At 44.7% G+C, this 14,715-nt stretch overlaps 1 protein-coding gene across 1 annotated transcript in view; it reads left to right on the top strand.

The window, feature by feature from the left end:
- pgm5 (phosphoglucomutase 5) overlaps window positions 1–14,715 on the top strand; it is a 40,368-nt gene that overhangs the window by 24,747 nt on the left and 906 nt on the right. The window contains exons 8-10 of the mRNA XM_055920200.1: window positions 6,475–6,610; window positions 7,374–7,557; window positions 11,656–11,793. Of these exons, the coding sequence (XP_055776175.1) occupies window positions 6,475–6,610; window positions 7,374–7,557; window positions 11,656–11,793 (458 nt within the window). The remainder of the gene's footprint in view (window positions 1–6,474; window positions 6,611–7,373; window positions 7,558–11,655; window positions 11,794–14,715) is intronic.

The raw sequence follows: 14,715 nt of genomic DNA on the forward strand, positions 1-14,715 counted from the left end.
AAAGATATGTTAAAAAGAAAGGAGCAGATGTAAAAGGTACAAGTTGGAACCATAAATGGGATGGTTCTTTGAAGAACCATACAAAATCCCAAACAAGAAATGTTTTTTGGTCGTCCATGACCGGAATTGAATAGCCCTGCTTTTAAGCCTGATTTGCATATTTCCCAGGGTGCCTTTAGAGTGAATTTCAGAGTTACCAGTACCGCCCATGACTGTGTTTGCAAGAGTCAGAGACATTGCAAGTGTCAGAGCCTCCCGGTTGGCGCAGTGGTCTAGGGCACTGCATCGCAGTGCTAACTGCGCCACCAGAGTCTCTGGGTTCGCCCCCAGGCTCTGTCGCAACCGGCCGCGACCGGGAGGTCCGTGGGGCGACGCACAATTGGGCTAGCGTCGTCCGGGTTAGGGAGGGTTTGGCCGGTAGGGATTTCCTTGTCTCATCGCGCTCCAGCGACTCCTGTGGCGGGCTGGGCGCAGTGCGCGCTAACCAAGGGGGCCAGGTGCACGGTGTTTCCTCCGACACATTGGTGCGGCTGGCTTCCGGGTTGGAGGCGAAGTTAAAGAAGCAGTGCGGCTTGGTTGGGTTGTACTTCGGAGGACCTTCGTCTCTCCCGAGCCCGTACGGGAGTTGTAGCGATGAGACAAGATAGTAATTACTAGCGATTGGATACCACGAAAATTGGGGAGAAAAGGGGATAAAAAATAAATAAAAAAAGAGACATAGTTGTTGCATTCAATCAATCAGTACATGCAAAAACATAGATGTTGAAACAAACAATTATAAAAATCAACCTGCAATAGAGCATGCTGGGAAATATGATAATGATGGGCATGGTTTTGGTTAAACTCTGGTTATTAACACCAACACTGGGGTTATTTTACACCACTGAATGTTATTTTAACTCTTTATAGCAGGGGTGTCAAACTCATTCCACGGAGGGCCTTGTGTCTGCAGGTTTTTGGTTTTTCCTTTCAATAAAGCCCTAGACAACCAGGTGTGGGGAGTTCCTAACTAATTAGTGATGTTAATTCATCAATCAAGTATAAGGGAGGAGCGAAAACACGCAGACACTCGGCCCCCGTGGAATGAGTTTGACACCTGTGCTTTATAGTAATGTTTTAACTCAACACTAGAAATGTTAAACTGAAAAATTAAGTTAACACTGGTGAATTTGCTGTGTGCTATGAAAGGGACACATCTGCAGGCTTCCATACATTTTAAGAACCTTTTAGAATTTGGGAGAACTGTAGATGTCACGTCAAGAACCCCACTCTTAGGTCAAAGGTTCTTTATCGAGCAATAATTCTCCAAGGAACCTTAAGAGCTGAGGAAGAACCATTTCATTTAAGAACCTATATTTTTTCAGTGTACTATGGGCCGGTTCCGCCTTTCTTACGCACGCCTTTCCTACGCATTTCTTAGTAGTTGGTATTCAGACTTATGAAGGTGCATAATGGGCTTTGCAGGCGTGGTTCACTTGCGCATGCTGAATAAATGTCATTCAACAGCTGAAAACCCTCCCACTTGTTGGCCAACAGATTTTCGCTTGGAGTTTTCATTCAATAGGGTTTTCAGTACATTTATCTTAAGCCCTCCCTTTAAATATGGTGTACCTTTAATTATAATTTTGCCGACAGACTAGAATACATCGAGAGAATGAGTTCAGAAAATAGGGATCAATGAAAGACAGCCATCTATGCATATTCGTCTCAATTTCAGCATCAACTGGTAGATAAAAAAATACTCTGATTTTGTAGATTATTTAGGCACATTTTAGGGTTAAGAAAAGTATGTATGAACCATAAAAGAAAACAGGTTTGGAGAGCCTTTATCCACAAAATATATCGATGAATAAATACAGTGGTTTGATTCATCCTGAAAGTTGTCATAATCAAGTTCAAACCATGAAATATTGGAAGGTGGAAAGAAAAGTGTACAATAGGGGTTGAATAATAGTCCTATGAATGTACCCAAACTCTCCCTAATCATGGAACTGTGATGACAACGGTCCAGTCGTCATGAACCATGCGCCAGGTTCCAGGTTTAACCTGTTACGTGTGGTCTGAGTTCCAGATTTATTCAAATAGGCTACATGTCCTAAATTATTGCACAGCGTTAGACTAATATGATCCACTAATGCTAGCGACCCTCAGGAACAACTTACACGGATGTGACAGAGGAAAGAAAGGTAAATGCAGGGAATGATGCAGAATGTAAGCTTCAAATTGAAGGAAACAAACATTAAAGTGACTGTTATTAATGTATGTGGGTCTTACTGATGGTGGCTCCCGATACTGGCTAATATTTAACATGATACAAATTGTTTAAAAAAATCAAACGGAGAAAAGCCCAGGCATTGGCTATAATTATAACATTCTAAAGCTCATACATAAACTCTGCAGGTTTAGCCCCACAGAAGCCTGTAGCTTGGGTGTCCAAATTTCATCCACCCAAATTATGAGGGCACACAATAATAATTCTGGGAATAACAGCACAGCTATTTACCGCCTATTTCACTGTGGCTCGTTTTACTTTTTTCTCCATGGATCATAAAGAAAACTAATCTAAAACAGTTGCTATGTGTATTTATAATCCCCTTCTCCAAATGGATTACTCATTTACCTAGCTCTTATCAATAGCTCTTATCAAGTTGTAAAAAACAGTGCATGGAGAATCCTGTTATTTATATCGGGGGAAAAGTAGATTTTTTCCACTTAGAAACAGCAAGTTCGTTCCACCTTATTCATGTTTGCTCGCACGTAAAGGTGGTGGAATTATGAGGGAATTACATCAAGGCCAGAATACGGCTTATTTGTAGACACAGCTCTGCCACGCCTTCATTTCTCAGATCTCCACCCCGAATTAATAGGGAATAGTATGCTATTCTCATTCTTAAGTTAAAGTAAAAAAAATGGGCATAGACAGAAAAGTGCATAAAAAGGAAATAACATTCCATTACGCTCGTTTAACTCGAGTTAGAATTGAGGCCTACGTGAATAAAGATATGTTTTATTCCATATACAGTGCATTCGTAAAAGTATTCAGACCTTCAGACTTTTTCCACATTTTGTTAAATTACAGCCTTATTCTAAAATGCATTAAATAAATAAAAATCCTGATCAATCTACACACAATACCCCATAATGACAAAGGAAAAAAAGATTTAATCCAATTTCCATTGATCATCCTTGAGATGTTTCCACCTGTGGTAAATTCAATTGATTGGACATGATTTGGAAAGGCACACACCTGTCTATATAAGGTCCCACAGTTGACAGTGCATGTCAAAGCAAAAACCAAACCTCTGGTCAAAGGAATTGTCCACAGAGCTCCGAGACAGGATTGTGTCGAGGCACAGATCAGAGGAAGGGTACCAAAAAAATGTCTGAAGCATTGAAGGTCCCCAAGAACACGGTGGCCTCCATCATTCTTAAATGGAAGAAGTTTGGAACCACCAAGACTCTTCCTAGAGCTGGCCGCCCGGCCAAACTGAGCAATCGGGGGAGAAGGGCCTTGGTCAGGAGGGTGACCAAGAACCTGATGGTCACTCTGACAGAGCTCCAGAGTTCCTCTGTGGAGATGGGAGAACCTTCCAGAAGGACAACCATCTCTGCAGCACTCCACCAATCAGGTCTTAATGGTAGAGTGGCCAGACAGAAGCCACTCCTCAGTAAAAGGCACATGCCAGCTCACTTGGAACTTGCCAAAAGGCACCTAAAGGACTCTCAGACCATGAAAAACAAGATTCTCTGGTCTGATATAACCAAGATTGATCTCTTTAGCCTGAATGCCAAGCATCACATCTTGAGGAAACCTGCCACCATCCCTACGGTGAAGCATGGTGGAGGCCGCATCATGCTGTGGGGATGTTTTTCAGCGGCAGGGACTGTGAGACTAGTCAGGATGTAGGGGAAAGATGAACAGAGCAAAGTACAGAGAGATCCTTGATGAAAACCTGCTCCAGAGCGCTCAGGACCTCAGACTGGGATGAAGGTTCACCTTCCAACAGAACAACAACCCTAAGCACACAGCCAAGACAACGCAGGAGTGGCTTCGGGACAAGTCAATTCAATTCAAGGGCTTTATTGGCATGGAAAACATATGTTAACATTGCCAAAGCAAGTGGAAATGTCCTTGAGTGGCCCAGCCAGAGCCCGGACTTGAACCAGATCGAACATCTCTGGAAAGACCTGAAAATAGCTGTGCAGCGGCGCTCCCCATCCAACCTGACAGAGCTTGAGAGGATCTGCAGAGAAGAATTGGAGACCCTCCCCAAATACAAGCTTGCCAAGCTTGTAGCGTCATATCCAAGAAGACTTGATCGTTACCAAAGGTCCTTCAAGAAAGTACGGAGTAAAAGGTCTGAATACTTATATAAATTAAATATTTCGGGAGGGGGGTTTTCCTCATAAAATTGCAAAAATATCTAAAAACCTGTTTTTGCTTTGTCATTATGTGTTATTGTGTTTAGATTGATGAGAAAAACTATTCAATCCATCTTAGAATAAGGCTTTAACGTAACAAAATGTGGAAAAAGTCAAGGGGTCTAAATACTTTCCGAATGCACATAACTTTATTGTTTGCGTCTTTTATTCCCATCTAAAACTAACAGGTGTGAATTTTGCACTGCAACTCACACTTAGATCTGGCCCTTAGTGTAGAATAGGCCACCTCAGTTTGTCACGCCCTGACCTTAGTTATCTATGTTTTCTTTATTATTTTGGTTAGGTCAGGGTGTGACGAGGGTGGGTATGCTTGTTTTGTATTGTCTAGGGTTTTCTGTATGTCTAGGGGTGTTGGTAGGTCTAGGCACATGTATGTCTGTGGTGGCCTGAATTGGTTCCCAATCAGAGGCAGCTGTTTATTGTTGTCTCTGATTGGGGATCATATTTAGGTTGCCATTTTCCCTTTCGGTTTTGTGGGTTCTTGTTCTATGTTTAGTTGCCTGTCTGCACTATCCATATTAGCTTCACGGTTCGTTTTGTTATTTTGTTAGTTTGTTCAGTGTTTTGTTCTTTATTAAAGAAGAATGTACGAATATCACGCTGCGCCTTGGTCTCCTCCTTACAACGGCCGTGACACAGTTAGAGATCACTGGCAGTGTGAACAGACTGATCTCTCCACAGAGAGACTAGCTGCACTTAAAGAGATACCAGTCTGTCTGTGTTAGTATACTCCTCTCTCCCCAGCCGACTGTTTTTATTTTTACCTTTATTTAACTAGGCAAGTCAGTTAAGAACAATTTCTTATTTATAATGACGGCCTAGGAACAGTGGGTTAACTGCCTTGTTTGGGGGCAGAACTGTAACGTTCCTGACCTGTTTTATGTTGTTTTTGTATGTGTAAATGGTCAGGGCGTGAGTTTTGGGTGGGCAGTCTATGTTTTCTGTTTCTATGTTGGTTTTGGGTTGCCTGGTATGGCTCTTAATTAGAGGCAGGTGTTTTGCGTTTTCCTCTAATTGAGAGTCATATTTAGGTAGGGTGTTCTCACTGTTTGTTTGTGGGTGAATGTCTCCTGTGTCGTCGATGTATGTACCATACGGGACTGTTTGGTTGTTCGTTCGTTTTGATGTAGTCTGTTCCTGTCCGTGAGTTTTACGTTTAGTTAGTTAAGTTCATGTTCAGGTTTCGTCTACGTCGTTTTCTTGTTTTGTAATTTTGTAAGTGTTTTGTTTTCGTGTTGCCGTCGTGTCGAATAAAGAGATGGCTTATTTCCCTAATGCTGCATTTTGGTTCACTGATCCTTCTCTCCTCTCCTCGTCCGAGGATGAGGAGAACGACAGCCCTTACAAGAACGACAGATTTTTACATTGTCAGCTCGGGGATTCGACATAGCAACCTTTCAGTTATTGGCCCAATGCTCTAACCACTAGGCTACCTAAATACTTTACAGTTACCCATACTGTAAGTCACTCTATATAAGAGTGTCTGCTAAATAACTAGATAACAACAACTTTTACTTATACGTTCAGCATATGTGGCCATGCGGGAAATCAAATCCACAACCCTGGTTCTACAAGCACCATTTTCCAACCCAACTGAGCCACATCAATATCAGCAATGTGAATAGTACTACCAACAGAATGTGTTGTGAGAGAGTTGGCTTCCTGTTCTGTAGAAAGCCATCAGACTCCCAGAGAGACTCAGGAGAGGCATGTTTGTGTGTTTGTGTGAGAGCCAGAGAAACAAACTAGTGGCTGTTAAAGTCTCTGGCTCAGAGTTGAACTGAAGAAAGGGTTATTGTCAGAATGCCTGTTAGAATGTCTGTTAAATTGCCTATGAAATAAACCTTGTTTTAATCAGTTTTAGCCAAGGAATTCTCCAGGGTAACATCCCTTAAAAAATATCCCATGTTGGTCAAACATCCCACTCTGCCCCATATGTTTGTAACAGGTAATAACAGGGTTATGAAGGTTTAAAACAGGGTTATGAAGGTTCATGTTCTCCTGGGCTACCTTCTCTCCACCCGTGTACAGGTTCAGACCACATCCGTGAGAAGGACGGTCTGTGGTCGGTGCTGGTGTGGCTGTCCATGATGGCTGCCAGGAAACAGGGCGTGGATGAGATCGTCAAGGACCACTGGGCCAAGCTCGGACGCAACTACTTCTGCAGGTCACTACAGTCGATACTCTGCTATGCAATCAATCAATCAATCAATGGACCCCCCCCCCCCCCCCCCCCATTAAAACCATATTGATGCCTTGGTGTTGCATAAGGTGTCCCCTTCTCCTGCCCCGGATGACTCCGTTATGCACCCCCCATTAGTCTCTTTATCTCAGTCCGTACCCCCTGTCCCCACCCCCCCTTCTAGCTCTTATTTTAGCTGCTCCCTCAGGAGAGACAGAGAGACTAGTACTGCCAGTGTTCCCCATTGTCCAAATACATAATGCTCAATATTCCCACGTAAATGTTCCTAAACCTGACACAGACTTCCCACAGCACACAGAGGGAGATGGAGGGGAAATAACCACCTCAGTCTCAACACAGACCCAACTGTTGGTACTTTGTTTGGGCTTTACTGTGAAGACATAGTACATGAATGGAGATTTATGTCAGGAATTGTTCAGTGTCTGTAAATGTCAAGGCGCTAACGTTGTTTAAAGAAGCTCTACAGTTAATTAAGTGTCTTAAAATGTGTTTGTCTCTGTGCTTGTGGTTTCAAGGAGTGTTTGTGTGTCTTTATGCTGCATTTGTGTATGTGTATGTGGTTCGAATCCCCGAGCCGACTAGGTGAAAAATGTGTTGATGTGCCCTTGAGCAAGTTACTTTTGCGCCTGTAAGTCGCTCTGGATAAGAGCGTCTGCCAAATGACTAAAACGTTAATGTAATCTGTGCGTGCGCACCTGTGTTCACACCTGTGTATGTGTGTCCCCAGGTTTGACTATGAGGGGGTGGACCCCAGAGCAGCCTTCTATCTGATGAGGGACTTGGAGGGGGTGATCACAGACAAAGCCTTCCCAAGCCAGAAGTTTGCTGTGGGGAATGCTGTCTACAGCGTGGAGCGGGCTGATAACTTTGAGTACGTCGACCCTGTGGACGGAACCGTGGTCCGCAACCAGGTCAGTCTACCTGCCCCATGGCTCTGAGAGGAGGGAAGGGGAGGAGGGGAAGAGGGGAGAGAAGAGGAGGGGAAGAGGGGAGAAGGAAAGGAGGTTTGGTTGTCTATGAGGTCTATATAATTGTTCACTTTATTAGTCAAAAAGTCGGCATATATTCCTCTTCCCTCTATCCTTCTCTCTTTCTATCCTCCTACTCCTCTCTGCTCCACACCACCCAGAGTGCATGTACCCAGAGTGGGGTTCCATGTTTGGGCATGGCTGTCTCAATCCCTCCTCCTCAGCCAGTAAACACACACACACACACACACACACACACACACACACACACACACACACACACACACACACACACACACACACACACACACACACACACACACACACACACACACATATACAGTAGAGCACTGCTTTGCACTAGCACTGAGAGACAGAAAAAGGGCAGCTAGACAGGCAGAGATACAGTAGTGGTGTGATATACAACCTCTGGTTAGGAACAGTTGGCCTACTGTTGATGTTGAACATACTTTTGAGTGGTAAACACTTCTCTCCGGTTCTTACTTCACTGGTTCCCAAATGGTGTGAAGGCCCCGCTGGTCACAGGCGAGTCCTGCGTGTTTTTCAGAAGTAAAAGCTATTCAGCACATTAGACCATATGTCTATGGCATTGGTTCTGGTGACATGTTGAGTCATGAGAAGACTCCCAAAATTGTAGGTGGGTCACAGGGCTAAACGGTTTGGGAACAAGTGATGTGCATAAGGCAGTGATGTCACAGTGGCTGATGTTTTAGCTTGGCCTTTATTCTGATTGGTAGACCTGGTTTAGTCTGGGGTTTGTAATGTCATTGGTGGAGGCAGATATGTCTCGGCTGGGGCCTTTATTGTGATTGGTGGAAAGACTGATGAATCGGAGTCTGTGTCAGCCATCCACACACATCTCAGTAAAGATGATGAGTGTTATAGACGGTCTACTGTTGGTGAATGTAAACACAGACACACACACCACTGCCCCCCCCCGCCTCCATCATATCCTGGTCTGTGAAGTTTACCCTGCGGACTACCTCGTTCTGTCCTGGAATGTGTGGAAACTAGCCTGGCATCGACATTTCTCAGCCTCCAGCCCCAGCTCATATGACACACACAGACAAAATAATGACTCGTAAATCCTGATGGCCACCCATTGGTGTCAGGAGTCTTGGTCTGGGATGTATGATGGCATAAGAGATGGAAGCGTGTGTGTCTGTGTGTGTGCGCTCGCGTGTGTGTGTGTGTTTAGCTGTATGTTTGTGTATGTGTGTGTGTGTGTGTGTGTGTGTGTGTGTGTGTGTGTGTGTGTGTGTGTGTGTGTGTGTGTGTGTGTGTGTGTGTGTGTGTGTGTGTGTGTGTGTGTGTGTGTGTGTGTGTGTGTGTTTTCAGTCCCAATCGGGCCTGTGACAGTAGCAGGATCAAACCTGGGCCATCCTTCACTGTCACCGTGAGCTCACAGTGCTCCACAGAGGCACAGCAATTACAGCGAGTAGGTCAGTCAATCAAAAGTGTGACCCCCCCCCCCCCCCCGGGTTGTGTCAGCTGTTGTCTCTCCCCTCTGCCTGTCTGCCTGTCTGCCTGTGAGAGGGAGGGCGGTGTCAGCTGTCCCGCACATACGTCTACACACACATAAGCATATTTACACACACACGCCGGAGTATACATATATTCTTAAAACAGAGACACAAGCTCACAAATGTTCACACCTACAGAGATACTGTACACATGCTGTGCACATACAAACAAACACACATGCACACACATGCACACATGCAGACTGGCTGTGATGACATGTCGAGGGAAGAGAGGCTTTACAGAGCTATGAATGGGTTGCCTCTGTGGCATGCTACTGAATTCTTACCACATAGACAGATTACACACATACTATTGTACATTGACCCTCTCTCTCCTGTCACAAACGAACAACTACATGTACACAAACACAGATAGGGTTGCACTGTAGGTAAGCACACACACACACGCACACATACACACAGCAGGGTCAATTCTTACCTTTACTCATATGACTACAGCGGCACCTAGTGGATGTCATTTGATACTGCATTAAACAACCCTGACTCTCCTCTGTCTCACTGCCTCTGGACTGTCTGTCTACCGGTCTCAAATCAAACGTTATTTGTCACATGTGCCGAATACAACAAGTGTAGACTTTACCGTGAAATGCTTACTTACAAACCCTTAACCAACAGTGCAGTTGCCTCTGATCGGTCTGTCTACCTGTCTCAATACCTCTGGTCTGTCTGTCTACCTGTCTCAATGCCTCTGGTCTGTCTGTCTACCTGTCTCAATGCCTCTGGTCTGTCTGTCTCACTGCCACTGGTCTGTCTGTCTTCCTGCCTCACTGCCGCTGGTCTGTCTGTCTACCTGTCTCAATGCCTCTGGTCTGTCTGTCTACCTGTCTCAATGCCTCTGGTCTGTCTGTCTCACTGCCTCTGGTCGGTCTGTCTACCTGTCTCACTGCCTCTGATCTGTCTGTATACCTGTCTCAATGCCTCTGATCTGTCTGTCTCTGTCTCAATGCCTCTGATCTGTCTGTCTCTGTCTCAATGCCTCTGGTCTGTCTGTCTCTCTTTCTCACTGCCACTGGTCTGTCTTCCTATCTCACTGTCTCTGGTCTGTCTGTCTACCTGTCTCAATGCCTCTGGTCTGTCTATCTGTCTCACTGCTTCTGATCGGTCTGTCTATCTGTCTCAATGCCTCTGGTCTGTCTGTCTCTCTGTCTCACTGCCACTGGTCTGTCTGTCTACCTTTCTCAATGCATCTGGTCTGTCTGTCTACCTGTCTCACTGCCTCTGGCCTGTCTGCCTACCTGTCTCAATGCCTCTGGTCTGTCTGTCTCTCTGTCTCACAGCCACTGGTCTGTCTGTCTTCCTGTCTCACTGCCACTGGTCTGTCTGTCTTCCTGTCTCAATGCCTCTGGTCTGTCTGTCTCTCTGTCTCACAGCCACTGGTCTGTCTGTCTACCTGTCTCACTGCCTCTGGTCTGTCTGTCTATCTGTCTCACAGCCACTGGTCTGTCTGTCTATCTGTCTCACAGCCACTGGTCTGTCTGTCTATCTGTCTCACAGCCACTGGTCTGTCTGTCTATCTGTCTCACAGCCACTGGTCTGTCTGTCTTCCTGTCTCAATGCCTCTGGTCTGTCTGTCTCTCTGTCTCACAGCCACTGGTCTGTCTGTCTTCCTGTCTCAATGCCTCTGGTCTGTCTGTCTATCTGTCTCACAGCCACTGGTCTGTCTGTCTTCCTGTCTCAATACCTCTGGTCTGTCTGTCTCTCTGTCTCACAGCCACTGGTCTGTCTGTCTTCCTGTCTCAATGCCTCTGGTCTGTCTGTCTCTCTGTCTCACAGCCACTGGTCTGTCTGTCTACCTGTCTCAATGCCTCTGGTCTGTCTGTCTCACAGCCACTGGTCTGTCTGTCTTCCTGTCTCAATGCCTCTGGTCTGTCTGTCTCTCTTTCTCACTGCCACTGGTCTGTCTGTCTACCTGTCTCACTGCCACTGGTCTGTCTGTCTACCTGTCTCACTGCCACTGGTCTGTCTGTCTATCTGTCTCACTGCCACTGGTCTGTCTGTCTTCCTGTCTCACTGCCTCTGGACTGTCTGTCTTCCGGTCTCACTGCCTCTGATCTGTCTGTCTACCTGTCTCAATGCCTCTGGTCTGTCTGTCTCTGTCTCACTGCCGCTGGTCTGTCTGTCTCTCTTTCTCACTGCCACTGGTCTGTCTTCCTGTCTCACTCTCTCTGGTATGTATGTCTACCTGTCTCACTGCCGCTGGTCTGTCTGTCTACCTGTCTCACTGCCACTGGTCTGTCTGTCTTCCTGTCTCACTGCCGCTGGTCTGTCTGTCTACCTTTCTCAATGCCTCTGGTCTGTCTATGTCTCACTGCTTCTGATCGGTCTGTCTACCTGTCTCACTGTCTCTGGTCTGTCTGTCTCACTGTCTCACTGCCTCTGGTCTGTCTGTCTACCTGTCTCACTGCCTCTGGTCTGTCTGTCTCTCTGTCTCTGGTCTGTCTACCTGTCTCACTGCCTCTGGTCTGTCTATTTACAGGGTCTGCGGATTGTCTTCACTGATGCATCCCGTCTGGTCTTCCGTCTGAGTGGGAGTGGGGGAGGGGCCGGGGCCACGGTCCGGATCTATGCAGAGAGCTTAGAGAGAGACCCCGAGAGACAAAACAGAGAAACTCAGGTAGGGAGTTTACACTGGAATCCATTATGATAGGTACTATAACATTACAGTGTGTGCGTGTATATGTGTGTGCGCACGTGAGTGTGTTATTGTTTGTGTGTTTGTTTCCTACAACTCAGCAATGGCAATAAGAGGGTCTTTCTGTTTCTTTCTGTATTTACAAGCTTACAGGCCCATGAACTAAGCAGAGGATCTAGAGTCTTAGAAAAAAAGGTGCTGAGTAGAACCATATAGGATTCTTCAGTTTGTCCCAATAGGGGAACCCTTTTTGCAGAGGGTTTTAGCTAGAACCTTCTATGTAGGGTTCTTCATTGAACCCCTTGTAAATTGTTCTGCCTAGAACCCTCTATAAACGGTTCTACCAAGAACCGTTTTTAATCTTTGAAGGGTTGATCCTAGAACCCTTTATTAACGGTTCCACCAGCCTTATTAGCCTTTAAAATTAAACTCTTTATGACAATACATTACATACTGTATATCATAAGGCCTTTCTTCGAGGGCCTAGTTATACCATAACACAGTGGTTTGGGCGCCCCCCAAAAAATGTAACTCAGTCCAGCTTTCAGCTTTAGTCTTGAAAGTTGTAATAGTAGAATACACAAGGTGCAATTTGAAATTGGGTAGTGCATCATCAGTTCCTCTTGTCATGTCAGTCATTACATACCTTAGAGAACTATTTATAACTTGTCAGAAATGTCCAGATTAACTAGCCCAATGTTTTTTAGCAAGGTTTTTTTTAACCAATAGATTTAGTTGTAATGTTTGAGTCACTCAAATATCACACGAATACACATGGCAAAATGTAAAGAATTGCAAGACAATTTGCTGTAAAACTGCAACATTGCCTCTGCACCCCATGACACAATGTGTCAAATTGCAGGAAATAAGATTTAAGCCTGCTCAATGTTTTTTCCACCAACAAGAGGGGTGTGAACAGTCTGTCTCATGTACAGTGCTTGTGCCCATAGAAATAGACGTAGCGCGTGCACTCCGGAATATTCCCCAATGCTGGAAGTGGGACCTAAATGAAAAAGTTTGGGAACCCCTGCCCTAACACAGTGCTGTTAGGAAACTACTGGTTTACAGGCCACATCAGGGGCCTCATTTAAAAAAATAAATATTAGATTTACACTTGAACTTAGTCTTAAGATCATTTCCCGACGGTGTGCTTATGTTCGATTCATTAAAGATACTGAGCATACAAAAACCTTGCTTACGCAGGTTCTAAGAAGCCCATTTGTAACTTACGCACCTGTGATCTATAAATCTCAAATTAACTTAAAATTGACGGCACCTGAATGTGCCTTACAATCAGCGATTTCCCCTTATTGAATGCTAGCACAAATGAGGGTTTAGTCAGGAATAGCCATGGACCAAAAGAGAAAAGCAAACTTTTTGGAAGACGAGATCACGGTGATGGTAGAGGAGATTGAAGACAGGCAAAACATTTTATTTCGGTGGACTAAATAGTGGGTTGACAAACAAAGTCAAACGGGTAGCTTGGGTGCGTGTCGCCGCTGCAGTGAACGAGGTGGGGCAGCAAGACAGAACTGTGACTGATGTGAAAAAGAAATGGTCTGACCTTAAACGGCAAGGGATAAAAAGAATAGCCGTACATAAACAACATGAAAATCCCTTACGTCAAGTCTAGACTTTGCGTAGAGATAAGATCATTTCCACGTCAAAGTAAGGTTTTATATATAACTACGTAAACGTTGTTTTCTGCGTAAGTTCTACTTAAGATCAAAATTGATCGTAAGTCCGTTTTATAAATGAGGCCCCTGGCCTGCAAGTCACATAATGATGGTGGGCAAAATGATGTGTAATTCCTATTGGAATCCAGCCAGAGCGAGGATATCCAACAATTTAAACTTTTAATCACCTGCAATCTGCATTCAGAATTTTGATTAATGTGACTACCTAAATCATCTAAACTGGAGCAACCATCTCAGTAACGGGTGCAATAAGTCCAACTACTAACAGATTGGATTCATTTAGAAAAATGTATGTTATTTATCTTTGTGTAGAATAGGTTTAATCAACCAATCAACATACATGCAAAAACACATATATGTTGATCGGTTTGGGGGGAAAAACGATGTATTCCAGTTTTAAAATGAATTTTAAGGCAGAAAATGTGACTACTGTGAAAGGGGTCTGTAGACTTTCACTAGTGACTGGAGGTGAGTCCTCCCTTACTAAACAAACCCCATGAAATGATAACAGCTGTTAAATACTTAACCTATAAAGAATTGCCATACTGTATCTTCAGTGTGTATAGAGTTGATATTTATGGTGTCTGGTTGGACAGTTATCTGTAAGACTGGAGGGCTTTTGCTTTTATGTTCAGGCTGTTGTTGTCATTTGTTTTGGTGGAGTACAGTATACACCTGATTTCTGAAGCTGGTTTTAGATACTTGATTAAGTTTGTACAGTACAGCTATATGTAGTTCACTACTCCCCAACACTGGATTCTTAGTAGGAACCAATGTGGGTAGTGTAGAAGGCTCTGGGGTTAGGGCTGTCTAGTTAAGGAGAGTGCCACTGCATTCAAGCTTATAATCTACCACTACTACTAATTACCTTCAATGCCTTTTACACAGGGACGTAAGGGATTAACATATTCTCAGTCACTGTCCCTTGGCCGTCCTGCATTTTGAGTATGCTGTAACTATGTTGCTAGTATACCAATACCACACGTACATTGTACACTTATTGGAACATGAGCAGTGGTAGTGCATCCTTTCAAGGTCTCTATGGGCATTCTCCATTAGAAAAGAAAGCCTGAAGTAGTGGCAGTAATGTGTGTATTGTGTGAAGTGTGTATGAAGCAGTGTGTGCTGTCTGTATACCAGGCGGTGCTTGGTCCCCCCCCCCCCCCCCTACCCCCATTGCCAGTATTAGTGCTTTGTGTAAAGTGCG

This window comes from Salvelinus fontinalis, chromosome 4 (genome assembly GCF_029448725.1).
Source record: "Salvelinus fontinalis isolate EN_2023a chromosome 4, ASM2944872v1, whole genome shotgun sequence".
Taxonomy (NCBI): domain Eukaryota; kingdom Metazoa; phylum Chordata; class Actinopteri; order Salmoniformes; family Salmonidae; genus Salvelinus; species Salvelinus fontinalis.